We start from the raw sequence: 25,418 nt of genomic DNA on the forward strand, positions 1-25,418 counted from the left end.
AGTTCTTTTTATTAAGTACTTTCACATTCTTTCATTTAATTCTCCAGATAAGCCTTTTTAGAAACCCTGGTCTTTGATTTAAAGTCATGTGTTATTTCTACTACCTTTATATAAAGTCCTCAGTCAAAATCTTAGACTTTTGTTTACCATTATTGTAGTTTAAACTCTCTTGGATTAATCATGTTAGGCTAACTACTGTGACCAATACTTCCCAGTGTTCAGTGGTTTAGGACCTAAAAAAAGGAAGCTTATTTATTTTCTTTTAGATTGTCACTCATGAATTCAAGGTCTGTCCTCTTGTGATGTCATCATCTTCAACACATAGCCTCCATGGTTCCTGAGAAAAGCAAAGGGAGTATAGGGAAGGCACATAAGATGCTTGAACCTGGAAGTTACTACCAGTTATTACAACTCACAGACCTCTGGCCAAAAGTAGTCATATGGCCCTACTTAAATACAAGGAGACTGTGAAAAGTAGTCCCTGTGAAAAGTAGTTGTTGTTGGGAGCCTTTCCTCAGCAACAACTCTATACTGTACTATACATCACAGCTCTGCATAAATCTTTGGTGTCACTGTCTCCTCTGCCATATCCCCTATACGGTGTGGTCTTTTGATTATATTCAGGAGTTTAGTAGTAGCTAAGTGACTAATATGGGTTCTTCAGTCACACTGCTTAGGTTTGAATCCTGGGCTGTACTGTGTCTTTGGCCAAGTAACTAAAATGTTGTAGATTTTTTTTTTTTTTTATTAAATCATTCATTGCCTAATTTATTCACACATCTATCCTTTTGTTCACTGAATAAATATTTTTTGATTGCTCGATACCTTACAGACAGTATTGTAGATGCTGGGGATCTAGAGATGAACAAAATAAAGTCTCTGCCCACATGGGCCTTTCTTACATTATACTGAGAGGAGACAATGAGTAAGTAAATAAAATAATATTGTAATGTATTAGGTAAAATATTGAGAATTAGAATAAGATATAAGAGGCTAATTATGGGAGGAACTTTACCTCTGGTTCCTTTTTTATAAAACAAGGATAACACCCTAAGAGCTGATAGGAGGATTAAATGAAACACTGCATGGACAGAACATGGCATAGTACCTTACACATAGTAAATGCTCAGAAAATGTCAACAAATGTTGATCAGTATTCTGTGAACCCTGATGAAGAGTAAGTAGCCGAGTAAGATACCAACATTGGCATCCTAGAATTCACCTGGAATGATTAGTGTCATTTGAAAGAGTTGTGTTTGCATTCCATGGGCTAGTATTGTATCAAAATGAAAAGAGAAGGGCACTTAAGCACTAGTTGTAGAAATCTTTCTGGTATTTGTTAAAGGACAATTTCAGATGTTCTCAGTATACTTATACATTGAGAGCTAAGAAGTTTCTGAAGTATATATTTTTTGAAATTATGGAAGAACTCAAAACTGAAGCTTTTGCAAAATACCTCCTACCTTCTAGCCATCTAATAAGTTGATTTCTTTTGTTTAAAGTAAACAACCTTAGTAATTAATGTGGTCTGCAACTATTTAATACATCCAAGACAGTCTGTTACTTAGCTGGGGATTCAGTGGGGGGAGATCAGACATGTTTCCTACTCCCATGAAATTTACAGTTTGGTGAAGCTTGCAAATGAGATAACAATAAAGTATGATAAAGGTTTAAAGGATGAAATTCACATCTCTCAAAGAGGACATAGCTGAAGGGGTTGAAATGGGCACTGCTTATTTGAGGAAAATTCCTAGCTAATTAAAAACATTAGCCAGAGAAAAGGTAGATACTAAGTAAGGAAAGGTATGAAGCAGAGGGAAGAGTTTATTTATTTTAAAGTTTATTTTGAGAGAGAGAGAGAGAGAGAGAGAGAGAGAGCGCGCGCAATGGAGGGGTAGGGAGAGGGAGAGAGAATCCCAAGCACGCTCCTTGCTGTCAGAGCAGAGCAGAGCCTGATGCAGGGCTTGAAGCCATGAACCGTGAGATCACGACCTGAGCCAAAACCAAGAATCAGATGCTTAACTGACTGAACCACTGAACCTCCTTAGGGAAGAGTTTAGAGCTGCACTATCCAATTCAGTAGCTACTAGCCACATTTAAATTTAAATTAACCAAAATTAAAATTTCAGTTCTGAGTTGCATCAACAGAACTTCAAGACTTGGTAGGCATGTGGCTAATGACAGACAACATTGTCTTTTTAACAAATGATGCTGGAGCAATTGCACATCCATAGGCAAGAAAATAAATTGGAACCTAAACCTCACATCTTACACAAGAATTGATTGTACATGAATCATGGATTTTTTTTATTGTTTATTTATTTTTGAGAGAGACAGAGACAGAATGCGAGTGGGTTAGGGCAGAGAGAGAGGGAGGCACAGAATCCAAAGCAGGCTCCAGGCTCTGAGCTGTCAGCACAGAGCCTGACGCGGGGCTTGAACTCATGAGCTGTAATATCATGACCTGAGCCGAAGTCAGGCGCTCAACTGACTGAGTCACCCAGGCGCCCTTGTGGATTTTTTTTTTAATGCAGATGTAGAAGATTTTTATCATTGCACAAAATTCTGTTGGGCAGTGCTAGTTTAGAAGCCAGGGAACAGAGACAGGTTCTCTTTTTCAAATATGAAAGGCGTAGAACAAGAGAGTTGCTTTGTGGTGATGGAAGAGTTCCTTATCTTTTATTTTTTATTTTGTATTTTTTACATTTTTATTTCATTTTTGAGAGGCAGAGAGAGAGCACAAGTGGGGGAGGGGCAGAGAGAGAAGGAGACACAGAATCTGAAGCAGGCTCCAGCCTCTGAGCTATCACCATAGAGCCTGACGTGGGGCTCAAACTCACAAACTGCGAGATCATGACCTGAGCCAGTCAGACGCTCAACTGACTGAGCCACCCAGGCACCCCTCATGGATTTTTTTTTTAATGCAGATGTAGAAGTTTTTATCATTGCACAAAATTCTGTTGGGCAGTGCTAGTTTAGAAGCCAGGGAACAGAGATAGGTTGAACGTTGCAAATATGAAAGGGGTAGAACAAGAGAGTTGCTTTGTGGTGATGGAAGAGTTCCTTATCTTTTTAAAAAGAAAAAATTTTTTTTTACATTTTTATTTTATTTTTGAGAGGCAGAGAGAGTCAGAGCACAAGTGGGGGAGGGGCAGAGAGAGAAGGAGACACAGAATCCAAAGCAGGCTCCAGGCTCTGAGCTGTCATCACAGAGCCTGACACGGGGCTCGAACTCACAAACCGCGAGATCATGACCTGAGCCGAAGTCGGATGCTCAACTGACTGAGCCGCCCAGGCACCCCAGAAGAGTTCCTTATCTTGATGGTGATGGTGATTACTTGAATCTACACATGGGATAAAATTACATAAAACCACACATACGTTATATTATACAGTAATAATTTTACTAAGACATAAATATTTTAGGGCCACTTGGATGGGTCACTTGATTACATGTCCAACTTTGGCTCATGTCATGATCTTGTGGTCCATGAGTTCAAGCCCTGCGTCGGGTTCTGTGCTGACAGCTCAGAGCCTGGAGCCTGCTTCAGATTCTTTGTCTCCTTCTCTTTGCCCCTCCCCTGCCCTCTCTTTGTCTCTCTCAAAAATAAATAAACATTTTAAAAACAGACATAAATATTTTAATTCAGTAGCTCAAAAGGTACTGAAATTTTTAATTTATTATTATTTTTAATGTTTTTATTTATTTTTGAAGGAGAGAGAGACAGAGCATGAATGGGGGAGGAGCAGAGGGAGAGGGAGACATAGAATTTGAAGCGGGCTCCAGGCTCTGAGCTGTCAGCACAGAGCCCAATGCGGGGCTTGAACTCATGAACTGTGAGATCATGACCTGAGCCGAAGTCGGACGCTTAACGACTGAGCCACCCAGGCGCCCCAAAAGCTACTGAAATTTTTAAAATGGGGATTGTAGAATTTTTTTCATATTTCGACTTTATATTTCATCATATACCAAGATCATTTTCCAGGTGATTTTTTATTATGATGTTATATGCACATTTTCAGTTTGAAGCAGTTTATATTATGGAAATTTAATTATTTTTAGTATCTGTATGATGTGTTCTCATGTTTCTGATATATTCAGATTCCTTCCCCCCAAGTAATTTAGCAGACCTGATAATAGAATTGCTCTTATTGAAGCTGCTCTAGTCTGTCCTATAGTGACCTTTCGGCTTTAACGCTCCAGCTTTAGTTAAATTAAGCAGGCACAGACTTTTGCTATGGAAACGATACGAAACATAACAAACAACTTGGCTTACTTTCTTCTACAAAGCAGAAGGTGGCCTGAAAAGAGGTATACTGATACTAGATGAGAGTTTTTTTAGAGAGTACTGTTAAAAGCAGTAATTTGTTTATGATCTCAACATAATGCTCATCTGGAAATGAGATGGGAAGACTGGGTAATTTATTTGATGTTGCTTTAAAATTCCTAAGATGCATAGGAAAAATGCTATTTTTCACATATTATATAGTACATATGTTTGGAGCATATGTTGGCTGAAGTATGTGTTATGAACTATGTTCCCTTTGAAATCTTATATGCATGATTACGTTCCCCCATCACTGGTTTATTTTACTATTGAAGTATAAAGGACAGGTGGCTTATGTCTTTGCCAAGCTGGTATTAAAGTGAGCTATCTAATATGACTAGGATACTTTGGTATATAGTACTTAGGTACGTTATGTGATATTTGGGTAGCTTAATAGATAGTAATAAAGTTTTTATTTGTATTTTCTATTTTAAACTTCATTTTGAGCAGCCTACTTTAGTGGCTATAATTCTTATTTAAATAATTCTGTTGACAAACCTCATGAGTTATTTTTTGCCACCAAATTGTACTCTTATTCCAAAGTTCATTCATTCAACAATCATTGAATGCCTGTAATGTGCTAGATACCATATTGGGCTCTGAGGATAACATATTGGGCTCTGGGGACCCTGTCCCCTTCACAGTACTTAGGGGCAAATTGTAAAGTTGTTGGTGTTTCTTCCTCCCCTAGATGAACAGTTCCATAGAATAATTTGTTCAATTTAGATTAGACATGAAAGAGCAACGGATATAGCAGAATAATCACTTATTAGCCATGAGTTTCCAATTTCTTCTTCAGTTACTGACTTATTTAGGCTTTTTTGTTTTTATTGTGATCACGTTGGCATTTTATTTTTTTATGGAATATATTTTTTTCTTTTTAAAAATTTTTTCTTAATGTTTATTTATTTGTGAGAGACAGAGCAGGATTAGGGGAGGGGCAGAGAGAGAAGGAGACACAGAATCTGAAGCAGGCTCTAGGCTCTGAGCTGTCAGCACAGAGCCCTATGCGGGGTTTGAACCCATGAACAGCGAGATCATGAACTGACCTGAGCCGAAGTCAGATACTTAACTGACTGAGCCACCCAAGTGCCCCTGGAATATTTTCAATTTAATTAAACCTATGTAAAATTTATTAACTTTGTCTACCAAAATATATAAAAAGAAATCACAACTGAAAACATTGAGGGGCACCTGGCTGGCTCAGTCAGTGGAGTGTGCGACTCTTGATCTAGCGCTTATAGGTTTGAGTCCTACATTGGGTATAGCGATTACTTAAAAATAAAATCTTTTTTAAAAGGGAAAATATTGATAGATTTTTTTGACTATATAAATATTTACAGAAAACTGCAACTTCCAGTTAAAGATAGTAAATTGAACACATGTGTTTACTCTCATTAGACATTAGACAGCTGTAACTTAACCTTGTTGGATAGAGAGAAAGAGTCAATGAAGAGCACAAGTCATTTTATATCAAAGAACTGTGGAAAGACTCAGGAATGTGAGGCACTGGGTATCTCTGAAAGTGGGGTGTGAGATGAAGCTGAAAACAGAAAGATTAGTTGAAAGTCTACAAAAGAAGCAGTTAGAGTTCACAGATTTTTCTCTTATGTAGTATAGTGAAGTGATTATCACTGTCTTACCCTGGGAGAATATTGGAGATTTGCTCTTCAGCAGGAATGAAATAGACATTCTAGGTTCTAGAATACCTGAAGGCAGAGATTGAAGATCTGTACAGAAAATGGAGGGTGGATGGAGGGGAGGCATAGTGAAAATCTGCATACTGAATATGGAGACTTCTGACCCCCCCCTTTTTTAAATGTTTTTATTTATTTTTGAGACAGAGACAGAGGATGAGCAGGGGAGGGGCAGAGAGAGAGGGAGACACAGAATCCGAAGCAGGCTCCAGGCTCTGAGCTTTCAGCACAGAGCCCGACGCTGGGCTCGAACTCACGTACTGTGAGATCATGACCTGAGCCAAAGTCAGACGCTTAACCAACTGAGCCACCCAGGCGCCCCTGACCCCTTTTCTTAACTCTCAAAATGTTTATGACAAGTTTATGCTCCCTAGACGAGACTGGAAGATTTGCTTTTAGACAGACCGGTCCAAGAGAAAATTCATATGTGCCTCAACTTGCAAATCTTTAGACTAATGATTCTCAACTCTGTCATACCCAACCCCACTTTTTTGTTTTGAACAAATATTTTATAGTACTACTTCATTAACCTGAAATGGAAATGCAAAGATTATATAATCAACTTGCACATACAAATGTAAGAATATCAATATAATACTGTAATATTACAGGGAAGTAAATTTAGAACTAAATTATAACAAAATAGTTACATTTCAAAATGAAAAGGCTTGACATTGACATTGAAAAGGCTTGACAGTGAAGCAGTTAGATATTTGTAGCTGCAGTATCACTGCAAGTGTTGCAGGTACAAAGGCAGGCATATTGATTAGCACCCTAAATTCCATGAATGAGTGGCATTACTGGCAATGACATGATTTTCTGAAATGATGAACTCTTGCTAAAGTTTTCTTCAATTTATATGGTGGTCATATTCATTACAAATTCATGTGTTAAAACTGCAGTTTTTTTTGGCACTTATTTATACTAAGGAGTTGGGTTCTGAGTTCATAAGTTTCTCTGTATACATAAATATATGTGGGACATTCTGAAGTTCCACGTAACATAGGCTAGTTCTGTACTTTGAAGAACTAGTTATCCCATGCATTGATAGGAATTTCAGTCTTTGGCTCTTTGTCATAAAATGCCTGTAGTATACCTCACTCATCGTGTTGCCATGCTCATTCATTTATGTATTGACTGTGACTGTTTTTGTGCAACGATGGTAGAGTAGTTAGAACATGTGTGGTACTCTTACCACTTCACACTTTGCTCAGGGCACTGTAAACCACAATGTTGAAGTTAAAACTCAGTAGTGTTTCAAGTCCTCTGAGTATTGCTATACTGGAACTTGTACAGTCCATGCTCATCATTTCAAAATAAGGAAAGGAAAATGGATAAATGTCATCCTTTAAAGACATCCTTTAATATTAGACTGTATTATTTTGTTATCAAAATAGATAGCAAAGCATTGTGTTTATTGTTCAGTAATTTTTTGGCTGGGCTAAAAGGATATACATCTTATATAGCCTCATTATTTCCATCTAGCTGTCTCATTGTTACTTTGAATACTCCATGACTAACATTGAAAACCTTACCTTATCTCCCTCCAAACCTGTTCTGAATCAGTGACTTCTTCATTTATTTGCTAGTGATACCACCATTCTCCTAGATACTGAAGCTCAGAACTTCTAACCTCTTTTTTTTCCTTTCTCATTATTATGTGTGTAGTCAGTTAAAGAAAATTTCTTTAGGGAAATATTTATTGCATTCATCCCTCTTCATTTCTATTTTCTGTTTATGTTCTCACTTCCACCCTAATTTAAACTTCCAATACATGTGATGTTAGTACCTAGTGCTTCAGCCTCTTAACTGATTTCCATGATTCTGTCCTCTCTCTCCTTCATAGAGCCTTCATTGATTTTTATCATATGCTTCCGTACATCCTTTTTATTATAAGTAAATTTCTGCCTTTTAGAGTCTTCACTAATTTCTTAAAGTTTAGTACATGCCACTTTGTTCTTTATTTTATTTTTTAAATTTTACTTCTTAAAAATTCTTTTTGTTTCAAGTTTTTATTTAAATTCTAGTTAGTTGGGGTGCCTGGGTGGCTCAGTGGTTGAGTGTCTGACTTTGGCTCACATCATGATCTCACAGTTCGTGAGTTTGAGCCCCACATTGGGCTCGTTGTTGTCAGCACAGAGTCCACTTGGGATCCTCTGTTCCTCCCCCCCACCTCTGCCCCTCCCCTGGCCACGCTCTCTCTCTCAAAAATAAATATTAAATAAGTTTTAGTTAATATATAGCGTATGTTCTTTATTTTAGTGTCACCTATATAATATTGGCTGAAGCAGTGGCATTCAATATGGATATTTTTATAATAGATCCTCAGTTAAAAAAGGAAAGGGTAGAGGAATGAACAAAACAAAGTGTCTGCCTTCTTGGAACTTATGGTACTGAGGGAAATAGATAATAAATACATAATACACTTTTCATAGTGATCCGTACTATGAAAAATAATAAAACAGGATAAGGGGACAGAGATGTGGTATTTTAGGTAGGGTGGTCTTCTCTTAGGAGGTAACCTTTGAGTATGGAACTGAAGGAGTGAGGTAATATGAAGATCAGAGGGAAGAATGTTCCAGAGGGATAAAATATCAAGTGTGAAATCCATGAGGTTAGGAATGAGTTTGGGTGGTTCAAGCATTAAGGCCAGGATGGTCAGAGCAAATCATTGAAGGGAAGAGAGTTAAAGAAGGTAAGGCAACAAGTTGGCCAGGGATCAAATCACATAGGCCTTGTAAATCATCATAGGACATTTTAATTTAGTTGAGTGTTGAAAGGAAGCCATTAGAGAATTCTGAGCAGGGCTTGAAATTATCTAGTTAAAGTTTGCTCTGGCTTCTGCACAGCGAGTAGGCTGTAAAGGAGCCAGAGTGAAAACAAGGAGAACAGTTACAAGGCTATTGCAATGGTCCAAGCTTTAATTGCTTCTTTATAAATGTTACAATATTGGAAACCATCCTAGGTAAATTATACTACCCAATAATAGGCAGAAATCTTCATGTCCTTTCCTAAGTAGAGGATAATCACTGAATTATGATGTTGCTGGGTTACAAACTCCACTGTAATCTAGGGATGGGCAAGCAGGGGGAGTAAAGTGTTCATCTGAAAGACTACATAGTAGAAAAAAACTCTTTCTACACATTTGAACTCTGACTATATTACATACCTAGAATCATGGATGCAGAATAATAGCTAATATTTGTTTATCACTGCCTATATGACATGACTAGGCACTTTATATTTGATATCATCTATCAGGATAATTTATAAGTCATAGTACAGAAATAGAAGATAATTTTTTTAAAGGGTATTATGAAATCTCAGGCTTGGAAGCTACATGGTCTAGAACATTGTCTAGCCATCCTACCCAGTACTGCTGTAGCGAAAACATCACTGACACTGTAACTCGTGACCACAACTTGTTCTGACAATACTAGGGACTGAGTGCCAGAAACTCCAGTACTGCCTTGAAGTGCTGGACACCTCCTCCACTCTGCATACTGAAAAATGGACTTCATGCAACCTATATTATCATGTCGCTCCCTTGTTGGTTCAATGGATTAAAGCAGCCATGGAACACATCTTTCTCCCAATTGTGGCTAAAAGTAGCAGTGGAGATTACTGAGAGAAATCTCTCTGAAGCTTTTAAGACCACCAACTATAAGGAAGCGACTAACTCAAAGCAGAGGAATCAGACTAAATCTGCAACAAAGACGAGACATAGCTTAAGAACTGTAACCTGACAAAAGAAATCGCATACCTCTTTTTGGAGGTAAATACATTTCTACTTGAGTCTTTAGAAGTCTGTCATACAGAATGTTCAGTATATGCTCAACAGTACACACACACACACACACACACACGAAAGTGTGACCCACAGTGAAAAGAAAACAATCAGTAGAAGCAGACCTAGAGATGAGATGGCTTAGATCTTCTACCTCTTCATCTATGTTGGAGTTACCAGAAAGAGTCTTTCATTTAACCATAATAAAATACTAAACCAGTTAGTAGAAGTAGGCTAGGTATGTGAAGAGATGGAGGGATTTCTGTGGAAGCATGAAAAAAATTTTTAATCAAAAGGATAATAATGACAAAGATACAAGAAGAGAAAACTAGCGATCAGGATTTCTAATGAATCTAAACACAAAAATTCTCAACAAAAAAACTAACCAAATCCGACAACACATTAAAATGTTTATATAGCATTGCCAAGTGGAATTTATCCCAGAAATGTAAAAGGGGATTGAACATAGGACAATCAGTTGATGTAATACACCACATTAATAGATGGGATAAAAAACACATGATCATCTCAGCTGACATGGAAAAGGCCATTTGACAAAATTTAACAGCCTTTCATTAAATTGTTTTTGTAATTTATTCATTTTTGAGAGAGAGCACATGTGAGTGGGGGCAGGGGCAGACAGAGAGAGAGCGCGCACAAGAGACACAGAATCCAAAGCAGGCTCCAGGCTCTGAGCTGTCAGTGCAGAGCCCAGTACGGGGCTCAAACACACGAACTGTGAGATCATGACCTGAGCCGAAGTCAGATGCTTAACTGAGCTGCCCAGGTGCCCCAACAGCCTTTCATTAAAAACAAAAACAAAAGCCACCAAAAAACCCTAACACTCAACACACTAGGAAAAGGGGAAAATTCCTTACCATGAAAGGTCATTTATGAAAAGCCCACAGCTAACATCATGTTTAATGGTAAAAGACTGAAAGCTAGGGGCACTTGGATGGCTCAGTTGGTTAAGCATCCAACTTGATTTCGGCTCAGGTCATTATCTCATGGTTTGTGAGTTTGAGCCCTGTTTTGGGCTCTGTGCTGACAGTGTGGATTTGGATTCTGCTTTGGATTCTCTCTCTCCCTCTTTCTGTCCTCCTCTACTACTCACTCTCTACCTCTCTCTCAAATAAATAAATAAACATTAAAAAAAAAAAAAGACTGAGTTAAGATTAGGAACAAGATAAGGAGGCTCACTTTCACCACTCCTGTTAAGCATTTGTGCTAAAAGTCCTAGCCAGAACTATACAATAAAAAGAAATAAAAGGCATTTGAATTGCAAATGAAGAGGTAAAATAGTCTCTATTCATAGATGGCATATTCCTGTACATAGAAAATATCACATCATCCACAATAAAGCTACTAGAGCTAATAAAAGAATTCAACGTTTCAGGGTAGAAGATCAAAATACAGGTACCATTTGTGGTTCTGTGTACCAGTGATGAACAACTTGAAGAGGAAATTTAAAAGTAATTCTATTTATAGTAGCATCTGAAGGAATTAAATACTTAGGAATATGTTGAACCAAGGAGGTGTCAAGACTTATATGCTGAAAACTATAAAATATTGCTGAGAAAAATAAAAATAGATGGAAACAAGTAAAATAAAAATCAAATGTAAGTACACATAATAAATGGATATCCATGTTCATAGATAGGAAGACTTAACATTAAGCCATCAGTACCCCCCCCCAAAGCAATCTAGAGAGTGAGTGCTCCTACCAAAATTCCAACAGCCTTTTTTGTTGAATGGAAAAGCATATTTTCAGATTCATGTGGGATTGCAAGAGGCCTCAAATAAGCAAGACAACACTGAAAAAGAAGAATAAATTTGGAGGGCTTATTCTTCCTAACTTGTAACTTACTATAAAGGTGCAGTGTTTAAAACACTGTGGTATTGGCATACAAACAGAGTGATGAAATAGAATAGAAAGCCCAGAAATAAGCCCTCACACATGGTCAATTCATTTTCTACAGAATGCCAAGACTATTCACTGGGGGAAAGGACAGTCTTTTCAACCAATGGTGCTGGGAAAATTGGCGCTGGGAAAATTGGATATCTACCCACAAAATAATATAGTTGGACCCTTACCTTACATCATAGACAAAAATACACTCAAAACGGATCAAGGTCCTAAATGTAAGACTTTACTAAAACTAAAAACTCTTAGAAGAAAACATTCAGGGAAGTCTTGACATTGGATTTGGCAGTGCTTTCTCAAGTATGACAACAAAAACACAGGCAACAAGACAAACTAGATAAATTGGACTCCCATGAAAGTTAAAAACTTGTGCATCAAAGGACACCACCAAGAAAGTGAAAAAAACAAAACAAAACCCAACAACCTACAGAATGAAAGATATTTGTAAAAATCCTATATCTGCAAGGGATTAATGATTCAGAATATATAAAGAAATTCAATTCAAAACCAGATATACATATATACCCAAATGTAACCCCAAAGAATGAATTTTTTTGTTGTTAAAGCAGTCACTTAACTTGTTTAGAGTCAGTCTGTAAAATCTGTCTCTCTGGTTGGTGGGAGCTCATAGTCTCATTTCAGTTATATTAGCCTTAGACTCCTTGGGATCTGACCTGTTCATGGATGGTTTCCAGGTCAGCCAAAGGACTGGACAAAGTTTATTTGTATAACTTGGAGCTCCCCTTCTCTGGCTGTCTCCTTTCTGGGAGTTCCGTTTTACTCTGAGGGAACTCAGAGTTCCTCAGAGGCTGAAGTTGTCCCAAACTCTGTCCTTGGTTCTTGAGGCCCTTCAAGACTAGATTTTGTATAGGAAATTCAACCACTTTGTAAGGCATGGTCTGTGGCCTTCCCTCAGGTTGAAAGCCTTAAAAACAGGAGACACTGTTTTGTTACAATTCTAGCATGTGTCACTTTGCTTCCAGTATATGCTTATATTTGCTCTCCATACTTTGAAGTAGTTCTTTATGTTTGTTCCTGTTTGTCATTGTTACCTGCATAATGGTGGGTCATTTGGGTGCTAGTCAGCATCAGAGTGGACAGGGGAATCTCCCTAAGTGCTATATGTGTACTTCTTCAGGCTCTATTTCTTTTATTTTCCTCCTTTTTTGGTGGTTGCTATTTTTACCTCCAGCACCTCCTGGTCCTACTCCTATATACACATCTTAACCTCAAAAATAGTGAAGGACACCAGAGAAAGTCAAGTAGCCCAGCCTGTTAAGTCAGTTGAAATTTTAAGTTGATAACATATATAATAGGCTTTTTGAGATTTTTTTACTAAAACAAACTTTCTGATTTTAATAGCCTGTTAGAGGACCTTCCTGTACACCCAAGTCTTTTTAAAGTTTACTTGTTTATTTTGAGAGAGAGAGAAAGGGAGAGAGAGATTGATTGAGAACTCAGTGGAGGAGTGGGGGGGGGGGGTGAGAGAGAACCCCAAGCAGGCTCCACGCTGTCAGCATGGAGCCCGACATGGGGCTTGAACCCACAAAATGCAAGATCATGACCCGAGCTAAAATCAAGAGTTGGACACTTAATTAGCCGAGCCACCCAGGTGCCCCCTGTACACCCACGTCTTTTAAGTCTGGGCTGGATGGTTAATGTACAGAGTCAGTCTGTCCTTCCTTTCTTCCTTATTTCCTTTCTCTCTTTGCAGAGCACGAGTTGGGGAGAGGGCCAGAGGGATAGAGAGATAACCTTCTTTTTTTTTTAACATTTATTTTTGAGAGAGAGAGAGAGAGAGAGAGAGAGTAAACTGGGGGAGGGGCAGAGAAAGAGGGAGACAGAGGATCTGAAGCAGCCTCTGCGCTGACACCAGAGAGCCCGGTATGGGGCTCGAACTCACGAACCATGAGTTGAAGTTGGACGCTTAACTGACAGCCACCCAGGCTGAGAGAGTGAGAATCTTAAGCAGGCTCCATACTCAGCCCGGAGCCCGAAACGAGGCTTGATCTCAGAACTCTGGGTCCATGACCTGAGCCGAAATCAAGAGTTGGATGCCCAACCAACTGAGCCACCCAGGCACCTTTTTTTTTTTTTTTTTTTTTTAATTTATTGTTAAGTAATCTCTACACCCAACATGGGGCTCAGACTCAATCCCAAGATCAAGAGTTGCAACTCTTCCAACAGAGCCATGTAGGCACCCTTTCCTTGTGGTTTGTCACATTACTCTATAAGAAAGCTTTGCAAAACTTTTATTCCGGATATATATACAAAAAACACAAAAACCAAAACCCCCTCATTCCTTTGTAACATGCCAGCATTTTACAACTCATAATCTTCTGAAATTTGGAAGATTGTTCACTTGTTACATTTTTATTGTTACCTTCTTGAAATAACATTTTGTGTATCAATAATATATGTTACAGATATAATAAACTTCCTGTCGTAAACTTATTATAAATATAATGGATAATGAGTTGTATTTTTGTTTGTTCTTTCTAATTAGCTCCTGGGCTATAATGAAAAGCCGATAAATCTACAGATGTTTATTGGAACAGCAGATGATCGATATTTACGACCTCATGCATTTTACCAGGTGCATCGAATCACTGGGAAGACTGTTGCTACTGCAAGTCAAGAGATAATAATTGCCAGCACAAAGGTTCTGGAAATTCCCCTTCTTCCTGAAAACAATATGTCAGCCAGGTATCTGGAAACATACCCCAAAATGGGCAGTTCTTTTTTTTCCCCTAAAACAACTTTCAGAGAAAAACATACTTCTTTTTATAGTACAGAAATGAATTATTCATGGTTCTAAATTAACAGAATAACATTATGTAAATAATTGTAAGACATTAGCTAAAGTTGGTAGCAGATTTCCAGAAAGGAAATGCACTTCAGCAGAAGTTTATGAACCATGTGGTACCAGCCAAGCATTTTGTTAAATGTTAAAGATAAAAATATATGGACTTTTTGCAAGTAGCTCACAGTCTAATAGGGTAGACAAAAGAACAGTTGCAGTACAATTATTATGATTGTCAAATTTCCTTAAGGAAACTTTTACTGTCTCCAGGCTTACTTGTTTGACTCCTTTCCAAACAAAATGAGGTGGCTAGCTTCTGAATGAGAATGCTTTAGAGTTTTGTTCAGGTTAGGATTATATGTCACACAAGGAATGCAGTGGCTTAAACAGTCAACGTTTAGTTTGTTATTCCATAAAAGAAATGTACAAATAGGCATTTTTAGGGCTAGCACAGGAACTCCATAAGTCATTGGGGCCCCAAACTCTGTTTTTCTTCTTTGATGGTCTTTTTTTTTTTTCCAATTAAAAAAAATACTTTTTTTGAGAGAAAGCAAGTGGGGGACGGGCAGAGAGAGAGAGGGTCTGGACAGAGGATCTGAAGCAGGCTCTGTGCTGACAGCATAGAGCTTGAGGCGGGACTGGAATTCATGAACCATGAGATCATGGCCTGAGCTGAAGTCAGACGCTTAACTGACTGAGCCACCCAGGTGCCCCTCTTTGTGTGTGTGTGCGCGTGCGTGTACATTTTGAGAGAGATCAAAAGTGTGTGCACATGTGGGCAGGGGAGGGGCAGATAGAGGAGAGAGAGAATCCCCAGCAGTCTCTGCATTGTTGGCACGCGTGATGTGAGGCTCGATCTCATGAACCTTGAGATCATGACCTGAGCCAAAATCAAGAGTTGGACACTTCAGCCGAATGAGCCACTCGTGTGCCCCCTCTGCTATTCTTTTTTTTTTTTTTATGTTTATTTTTCAGAGACAGAGACAGAGACAGAGAGTGGAGGGGTGGGGGCAGAGAGAGAAGGAGACACAGAATATAAAGGAGGCTCCAGGCTCTGAGCTGTCAGCACAGAGCCCAACGTAGGGCTCAAACTCATAGACCGCGAGATCATGACCTGAGCTGAAGTCAGGCACTCAACTGACTGAGCCACCCAGGTGCCCCCCGCCCCCTTGCTATTCTTAACGTGTGATTTCTGTCCTCAAGATTGTCTCATGTTACAAAATGGCTGCTGGAACTCTAACCATCACAACCATAGTCCCAGAAGGAATAAGGAAAAAGGGCTAAAGAAAACTTCCATCTGAGTTAGCCTCTTTATTTTATTGTGTTGTATTTGTTTATATATATTTTAAAAGTAATAAGCTCTCTGCCCATTGTAGGGCTTGAACTCACAACCTTAAGATCAAGAGTCCCATGCTCTACCAACTGAACCAGTCAGGTGCCGCAAGTTAGTCTGTCTAATCTGTCTTTATCAAGAGGCTTGTTACAGAAACCTATCTAGCATATTTTATTGTTCATCCTTGTAAATAAGGAAGGTCTGGGATTGTTTTGTTTTGTTTTTACTTGAGCACATTGCTACGTCTAATGATACAGGGATCTATTACTAAGAAAGAAGGGGGAAATAGATATTTATTTAGTAGGCAACTGTTAATCCCATCACAACTAGGTATTTGAAACTTATAGTGAGGTTTATTACAGAAATTGTTTCAAACTACCTTTCTTAAAATGGCAGTAACATCTGTCCCAGGCTATTGCAAGAACAGTTATATAAAATTAGATTTTGGTCTCTAGATCTCTTCCTTGAAATTTATACTTAAATAACTTTTTTAGGTAAACTGAATATTGTGATATAATTATATTATTATAAAATAAGAATTGCCTTAAGAACTTACCTTGTTACCTACTTATTACTGGGAAAGACAAGTTAATATTGAGATTAAAAACCTTATTTTTACCTGCTTTGTTCAAATGGGCAGTACAGGAGAACCCAACCCAATAAGTCATCACACAGGGGCTACTACAGAGTTCTTTTAAGGCAAAGCAGATAGCTAGCTGATGGTCTCTACTCTTTTTTTTTTTTTTTTTTTTTTTTAAGATTATTTATTTATTTTTGAGAGAGAGCCCAGGGGAGGGGCAGAGAGAGAAGGAGAGAGAGAATCCCAAGCAGGCCCCGCAAACTGTCAGCCCAGTGCAGGGCTCGAACTCAGGAGCCACGAGATCATGACCTGAGCTAAAGTCAAGAGTTGGATGCTTAACTGAGCCGTGATGATCTCTACTCTTTTTTTTTTTTCTTTTAATGTTTATTTTTGAGAAAGGGGGAGGGGGGATGAATGGGGGAGGGGCAGAGACAGAGACAGAGAAGGAGACACAGAATCTGAAGCAGGCTCCAGCCTCTGAGCTGTCAGCATTGCAGGGCTTGATCTCACGAACTATGAGATCATGACCTGAGCTCAAGTCGGTCGCTCAACCAACTGAGCCACCCAGGCGCCCCAGTGGTCTCTACTCTTAAAATTTCTGTGTTCTCTGATATAGAAAGAACTTTGGAATCTCAACCAATGCTTGTTTCCCACTTGAGCAAAGCTCTTTCTTGAAGAGAACAGTGATCTGCCTCCAGGCATCCATTTGACCCATTTTCTTTTTTTTCTTTTCTTTCTTTCTTTCTCTTTCTTTCTTTCTTTCTTTCTTTCTTTCTTTCAGTTTATTTATTTGGAGTGAGGCAGGGAGAGAGAGAGAGAGAGAGAGAGAGAGAGAGAGAGAGAGAGAGAGAGAGAGAGAGAACACACATAAATGAGGGAGGAGCAGGGAGGGAGAGCAAGAATCCTAAGTAGGCTCTGCACTGTCAACATGGAGCCCAGTACGGGGCTCAAACTCACGAACCATGAGATCATGACCTGAGCCAAAGTTTGACGCTTAATGGCCCCTTGACCCATTTTCAAATAAGTGAGGTAGCCAACCATTGAATGAGAAATGCATGCATGTAGGTTTCTTTTACTCTAAGATCTTACTTTTTCATCTAGAATCAAAAGCATAGGAATATACTGGGGCGCCTGGGTGGCTCAGTCACTTAAGCGTCCGACTTTGGCTCAGGTCATGATCTCATGGTTCGTGGGTTCAAGCCCTGAGTCAGGCTCTGTGCTGACAGCTCAGAGAGCCTGGAGCCTACTTCAGATTCTTTGTCTCCCTTTCTCTCTGCCCCTTCCTTCTCATGCTCTGTCTCTCTCAAATATAAATAAACATTAAAAAAAAGCATATGAATATACAGGTAGCTGCAGAGGGGAATTTAAAACTCAGTTTTGAATCATCTTTTTCTAAGAACTCATAAAATTGATCCCTAGGAGATGGTTTATAGGCCACGTTTCCATTCATTCTTCTGGGTGTTCAAAGCACTAGACTTGAATCAAGTTAAATTTAAATAGAAAATCACCAGAAGCTTCTTATACTTCTTAACTTTGTTTGAAGGATAGAATAAGAAATATCCATATGAATAACTCTTCGTAATCTGAAAAACCACTATTAAAGATATTATCTCTTGGTCATTACACACACACACACACACACACACACACACACACACACACACACACAGAATCTTTTCAAGTTAAAGGGAAAAGACTGATGACATGGTAGATTTTGCTTTACCAGACAAGGAGAGACCCGTAAACTTTATCACATTTCCTTTTTGCCTTGGCTTCTGGGAAGTTCGGTCAAGTTCAGGTATAGTAATTTGTATACCCCTAGATTTGGAACATATTTATTTCCTGTTGCTTCTATTTAATTTTTTTTTCTGTTTTTCCTTGACCTTATTTGTATTTATGTTGTAAAATGCCTCATCCTTTTAAAAGTGATGTATAAATCAGTGAATTAAATTAAAAAGAGTACATGAGTTTGTAAGATTTTCAAGAAATTGGGAAAGCTTCACATATCAAATAAGGTGAAAAAATAAAAATAGTAGGATCTGAACATATCTACCTTCTCCTTTTCTCATCTATTAGCACATGAAATAGGTTGTAGTCAGAATTCATGTCCCTTGCCCAACCAGTTCTGGCATATACTGCCTACCTGGATAAATCCAGAAAGGACAAAGCTGCAGAAATATCATTGTTTCTAGTTAACAAACACAACTACTGCTCTCATTCCACCCAGCTTAGAGACACACACACCTGAAGTTTTTCTGGCCATTCAGTATGGATTCCAGTATTTACTGCCTTATCCTACTCATAATTCCTCCCTGTTTTTAAAACTGGATGAAAACGGATGTGGCATTATTATACTCTGATCTAAAATATACTCGTACTTAAAAAAATAAATAAAATATAGTTGTATCTGTAAACAGAATTAATAGTGATTTATTCCTACATGTGTAGTTTTCTTGTTGGTCTGGTCTTATCTTTTCTTGAAATTCATAGGCAGAGCTTTAAGATCGTCATTTCTGATACTCTTCTTCTAACTCTTCTCTTAGAAACTTAGCTCTCTGCTAAAATACCTTCCCTCTCAGCACCTGGCTGGCTCCTCAGTAGAGCATATGACTCTTGATTTTGAGGCCATGAATTTGAGCCCCATGTCCGGGGTAGAGTTTACTTAAATAAAATAAAATACCTTTCCTCAAAACTCAATAAAATGGATGATCTCTGGCATTTCCCCCTAAAGGCTCATTGGCATGTTAGCATGAATAATCACTACTTGATACAATTTGATCAGTACTGCTTTGAGCTAAAGTGCAATTGTTCAATATTAATTAAGTATAATTCATTATCCATAAATGACAAATACTTTCAAGAGTGTTTTCCTTTTTTGGAAATTTCTTCTCCTGTGTCTTTCTGAAGGTGAAAATATTCACCCTTTGGGATTCTTTCTTGTGCTTTACTGGTTCTTAACTTGATAACCTAGTTTTCTAACACATATTGTCCTTTACAGCAACTTCTGTGGCCTCTGGACAGTTGAGCACTAGAGTTGGGACTATTGGTAGATAAGGCAAAGGGATGGATGACAAGTAATACCACAAGAGAGAGTAAACTTTAGGATGTTGATTGCTAGTTTTCCATCTGCTTTATTCTTTCAATATGTGAATAACAAACACATGTTGTAGGTACTGTTTCCTACCCTGATTGTGTGTTAAGCAGCCATACAAGTAATGCATTTTGAAGATAATGAAAAGTTAGACCCTAAATGCCGAAACTTTAATCTTCTATGTGTATTCTTTAAAACTAAAAGAATCTTAGCCTGATGGATTGTTTTTACTAATAAACCTATCACTAGAAAAGTCTAAATATGCTATTAATGACTGATTTAGAGTCCTACAGGTTAATCTTTTCTGGCTTAGTTACTTACATAGAATTAAGGTCTTTTTACTTTGTATTACTTATCTAGTTCTGTAAAAGCACTCCAAAATTTAGTGGCTCAAAGTAATAACTGTTCATTATTTTCATGATTCTTAGGGTTGGCTGGACTCAGCTGGTCTAATTCATGTGGTGTCAGCTGAGATCACTCATGCACCTAAATTCAGCTGGGAGCTCAGCTGGATTTGGAACATAGAAGCTGTCTGGGGTGGCTGGAGTAGTTGAGGATTGGCTTAGCCTTTCTCTCCAGCTTCCTGGATGGACTTCATGGTGGCTCAGGGCTCCAAGAGAGCAAAAGAGGCTTAATGTTGGGCTCATAACTTACACTGCATCACTTGGTTACATTCTGTTTGTCAAATCCTAAGGCCAGCTTTCACCTCTTAATGGGAAAAGTGGCATGCAGGTGCAAGAATGGGGAATAATTGACAGCCATCTTTTTAGACAATCTACCATACTTACCATTATTACACTTTTGTCATTCAAAACATTTTTAATCTCAGAATTGAAATAGCAATCGTACATCTTTCTTTTTGGACCTTATTTTAGGTAGTGATAGTTCTTCCCTGCCACGTTTAGCTAAGTTATTGGGAACCATTAAATACCAGTAAGCAAATAAAATGTGTATATTTTTCTCCCTAGTATTGACTGTGCAGGTATTTTGAAACTCCGCAATTCAGATATAGAACTTCGAAAAGGAGAAACTGATATTGGCAGAAAGAATACTAGAGTACGACTTGTATTCCGTGTGCACATCCCACAGCCCAATGGAAAAGTCCTTTCTCTTCAGACAGCTTCCATACCTGTTGAGTGCTGTAAGTGAGCTTGTGATGATGTTTTCAAATTTTGTTTATAATAGGCAATTTCCTATTTTGCTTTTAATGTAATATTTGGATTATAAGTATAAACTGAGGCACAGAGTCTGGATAGCTGATGAGATTTTCTTGTATGGAAATAAGCTATGTGTTTAGGTGGGAGGAATACAGATCTTGGAGTTAGAAAATGGGTTTTCATTATAATTTGACCATAGGTTGTGTGGGACTATAAACACATTCTCTTGACCACAGGTTTTTGTTTTTGTTTTTGTTTTTTTGATGTTTATTTTTGAGAGGGGGGTGGAGGGCCAGAGAGAGTGGGGGACAGAGGATCCAAAGTGGGCTCTGTGCTGACAGCAGAGAGCGTGATGTGGGTCCGGGTATAGCCCTGAGATCATGACCTCAGGGCTAAGGTTAAGTTGGATACTTAACCAACTGAGCCACCTCGGGGCCCCGTTGACCACAGTTTTTTTTAACCTATAAATGAGGAAGGTGGGCTTGATGACACCTGAGGACAAAATGAAGCTATGATTAAGTATCCCTTGGTCACCTTTGTTTCATTAAAACATGAGCCACCTTGTTGGAAGATGCCTATCTCTGCAAGCTGACACCTCAGCTAAATAAAGACTTAAAGGATTTTTTTTTTAAACCATTAACCTGTTTACAACATCAGATTGAGAAAGTGAATGCTTTTTCCCCCTGATTTACAAAGGCAAGAAATGAGAACAGGCCCTAGAACATGTACCTACTTACACCCTGGAGAACTGTGGGCCTCTGGTAGGTTAGCTGGTAGTACTGTAGTATTGAAACTGCTGTTTAGATGTTTAGGGCATAGACTTATAAGTGTTCCAATTCATGTCTTAATTTTGTGTTGGAGGAAACTGAGGCACAAGTGTCTGAAGTACTCCTGCAAGCTTATTTGCTTGTTAGTGACAGAACTGTCCTTAGAACACAGGTTTTCTTAGTACTCTTTCAATTATACCATGTTACTTCTGTTAAACACATGCATTCTTTATTTGGGATCAAACCTACTGTAGTACCTTTCTGTGCCTCCTTTTGCTATTTATGAAATTGAACTATTACTTTATTATTTCACAGTTAACTGAGAAATCACTGAGTAAATACATAGTAATAGAATTCATTGTAGAAATAGTTTTGTATTTTTAACAGACAATACAGGTACTTACTAAAATTCAAAAAGAATATAGAGTGAAAAGCAAATTTCCAGGTCAACTATTTCCCCTTATTAGAAGCAGCTATTGGGGGGCGCCTGGGTGGCTCATTCAGTTAAGCGTCCTACTTTGGCTCAGGTCATGATCTCACAGTTTGTGGGTTTGAGCCCTGTGTCCGGCTCTGTGCTGACTGCTCAGGGCCTGGAGCCTGCTTTGGATTCTGTGTCTCCCTCTCTGTCTGCCCGTCCTGTGCTCACGTGCGTGCTCTCTCTGTCTCTCTCTCAAAAATAAATGTTGAAAAAAAATTTATAAGCAGCTATCATTGCCAGCGTTTTTATTACCCTGCCAGACTTTTCTATGCCCATATAAGCATATATGCCTCTATTTTTTAGCAAAGTTCATTTAGATAATTTTTCAATTGTTTTGTTTATTTTTGAGAGTGGGGATGGGCAGAGAGAGAAGGGGACAGAGGCTCTGAAATGGGCTCTACGCTGACAGCAGAGAACCCGATGTAGGGCTCAAACTCACAAACCATGAGATCATGACCTGAGCAGAAGTGGAAAGCTTAACAGACTGAGTCACCCAGGTGCCCCAGAGTTAATTTAAGTAATTTAAGTTCATAGAGTAGTTTGAGTTTTTGAGATGAAGTTATTCTAAAATGATTTTCTATTTTTTCTTTTAGTTTATTAGATTAATATGTGATTATTGTTGAGAATATAGAAACACAGAATGGAAAAAGAAGAAATGCAGAATGGAACAAGGAATAATAGCAAAATCTTTTGTAATCACTACCCTGTGGTGTAGTCACTATTAACCTTTCTTTGGATTTTCTTTCTTTTTTCTTTTATTGTTTATATGTATATACACACACACACACACACACACACACACACACATACATATATGAAGTATCTTCATATATATGAAGGGGAGTGGCAAAGAGAGAGGGAGACACAGAATCCAAAGCAGGCTCTAGGCTCTGAGCTGTCAGCACAGAGCCTAATGCGGGTCTTGAACCCACAGACTGAGATCGTGACCTGAGCTGAAGTTGGACACCTAACCGACTGAGCCACCCAGGCTCCCCTGGTGAACACAGTTTTGCTGTTACTTTGAATGTACCCATGATGGCTAGTTTCCACCATAAATATCTAAAACATGAATTAATGTATTTCCTAGGCCAGCCAGTGCTTGTCTTCATGCCCCTTCTCTGTGAGTCATTTGGAACATAAGTAGGGACATAAGTATTTTCTGAGATCTAGGTTGGTGCTTGATACTTTCCAAGTGATAGTTGGTCCTGAATCCCAGACCCATGTCCTATGAAAGGGTCTATTTTAGCTTTCTCTTTTTTTCATTTTTGTTTATTTTGAGAGAGAGTGAGAGAGCGCAGATGCGTGTGTGCAAGAGGGGTTGGGCAGAGAGAGAAGGAGAGAGGGAATCCCAAGCAGATTTCACGTTGTCATCGCAGAGCCCGATGCTGGGCTTGAACTCACGAACCATGAGATCATGACCTGAGTTGAAACCAAGAGTTGGACACTTACCTGACGGAGCCACCCAGGTGCCCCTAGCATTCTCTTTGAATAGAGCATTGATCCCAATTTAAATACATTTTGTGGCTTGGTTTTAAATAGTTGGGAGAAACAAGAGCCACAGTGAACTGAGAGTGTGTGCTTCCTAAAGGCATTCAAGTTTAAATTTCTTTAAAATGTTGTTCTACTCAAACAAAACAGCTGACCCTCAGAGCTACCAGTTTTCCACCCAGGAAGTAGAAAAGTAGACTATTTTCCAACTGTGAAGAAGAGAGCATAATCCACACTTTTTTTGTTTTAATTCAGAGAAAAACCTAACTATCTAGGCATTTGCAAGAAACCCCTAGAGGACCTAAGCCCTCAAAAGAATTGTAATGTGTAGCTTAAAGCTCAAGCAGTTAAAAAAAAGAAATAAAGAAATAAAGAAAGAGAATCCAGAAATAGGATCTCCACAAAATATAACAACTTGGAATCAGGCAATATCAGAGAAAGGTGGCACCAAGGGTACTGTTTATAAAAGTTGATAATTTAAAGAATGGCTCTGAGGCATTAAAAATTATGTTCACATACCCTAGAAGGAAAAGTGCAGTGCACTGTAGAAACGTTTACTTCCGTTTTTAAAAATTTAGTGTGTACTTCATGTATGCTTCAGTTATTTAGTTATTTGGAAAATGTCCAGAATGGCATCTTGTTGTCTTGGTGATGATCTAGATATTTTCTTTCTTTTTTATTTAAGAGGATTAAAAAAACATGATTTTTATTTTTGAGAGAGAAAGAGCACATGCAGTCACATGTGGGAGGGGTTGGGGCAGAGAGAGAGGGAGAGAGCTCGATCCCACAACCGACCGTGAGATCATGACCTGAGCTGACATCAAAAATTGGATGCTTAACCGACTGAGCCACTCAGGCACTCCTGACCTGGATATTTTCTTGATGAAAGAGCTAATTTGTGTTTATCCTTCAGAAACTTGTCTTTTAATTGTATGCAGTATAATTACATATGTTTGGATTAATTTGCTTTTTATAGTTATATTAAATTCATCAATTTTAACAGTTGTAGGGAAGAAATACATTGAAGACTTAAGCTAAAAAGAGGAAAGTGGGTGAAATTAATGTTTTGGAGTCAATATGAAGTTGCAAGCATTGATTAATTTTTCGTCATTGGTTTCTTTACAGTTGTAAGAAAATTATTTAGAAATCACAAATCTAATAAGTCTTATTTTCTAAATAATGTGGTTATTTTAGTGGATTTTGTTACCGTTGTCTTGAATTTTCAAAGCCCAGAGTTTGCTTCTATTTTCATTGTATAGCTTGAATTTGTCATTTACATATGAAAGATTGTAAACTAATATTTTGTTTCTTCTCAACTCCTAAAAAAAAAACAAACAGCTCAGCGGTCTGCTCAAGAACTTCCTCATATTGAGAAGTATAGTATCAACAGTTGTTCTGTAAATGGAGGTCATGAAATGATTGTGACTGGATCTAATTTTCTTCCAGAATCCAAAATCATTTTTCTTGAGAAAGGACAAGGTAATAACATAAGATTTGAGTTGATTGGCTTCAAAATAAGGGGCAAAATGAGTAAAATGAATTATTCCCATGTTTCATGGACAAAAACAAAATAGTTTTTCTAAAGCTACAAACATCATTTACACAGATTTTTTGATAAGCCGTATATTTCTTAAATTTTCCATATAAATGTTAAATTCTCATTAAGGGTATCTCAAAAGTAGAAGAATCCCCAGTATTTCTACTCATATATATATATATATATATATACACACACACACACACACTCAAGAGAATTGATGATGTGTTGCACAGAAAACTTACAGCAGCATTATTCATAATAGCCAAAAACTGGAAACAACCCAAACAATCATCAATTGTTACATGGCTAAACAAAATGGGGATGTCCATACAATGAGATATTATTCAACCATAAAAAAGAATAAAGTACTGATTCATAACACAACATGAATGAACCTTGAAAACATGCTAAGTGAAAGGATTCAGCACACAACATCCAAAATCAG

At 38.2% G+C, this 25,418-nt stretch overlaps 1 protein-coding gene across 6 annotated transcripts in view; it reads left to right on the forward strand.

The window, feature by feature from the left end:
• The window catches only part of NFATC3 (nuclear factor of activated T cells 3), a 135,769-nt gene that overhangs the window by 58,938 nt on the left and 51,413 nt on the right, over positions 1-25,418 (forward strand). For 5 of the 6 annotated variants that reach the window (XM_053906581.1, XM_053906582.1, XM_053906577.1 and 2 more), the window contains 3 exons: positions 14,243-14,442; positions 20,512-20,684; positions 24,772-24,912. In XM_053906581.1, coding sequence (XP_053762556.1) covers positions 14,279-14,442; positions 20,512-20,684; positions 24,772-24,912 — 478 coding nt within the window. In that variant the 5' untranslated portion in view covers positions 14,243-14,278. The remainder of the gene's footprint in view (positions 1-14,242; positions 14,443-20,511; positions 20,685-24,771; positions 24,913-25,418) is intronic. The other variant, XM_053906580.1, reaches the window with a different exon arrangement.

This window comes from Panthera pardus, unplaced genomic scaffold (assembly GCF_024362965.1).
Source record: "Panthera pardus isolate Hobbes unplaced genomic scaffold, ASM2436296v1 HiC_scaffold_19, whole genome shotgun sequence".
Classification (NCBI taxonomy): Eukaryota; Metazoa; Chordata; class Mammalia; order Carnivora; family Felidae; genus Panthera; species Panthera pardus.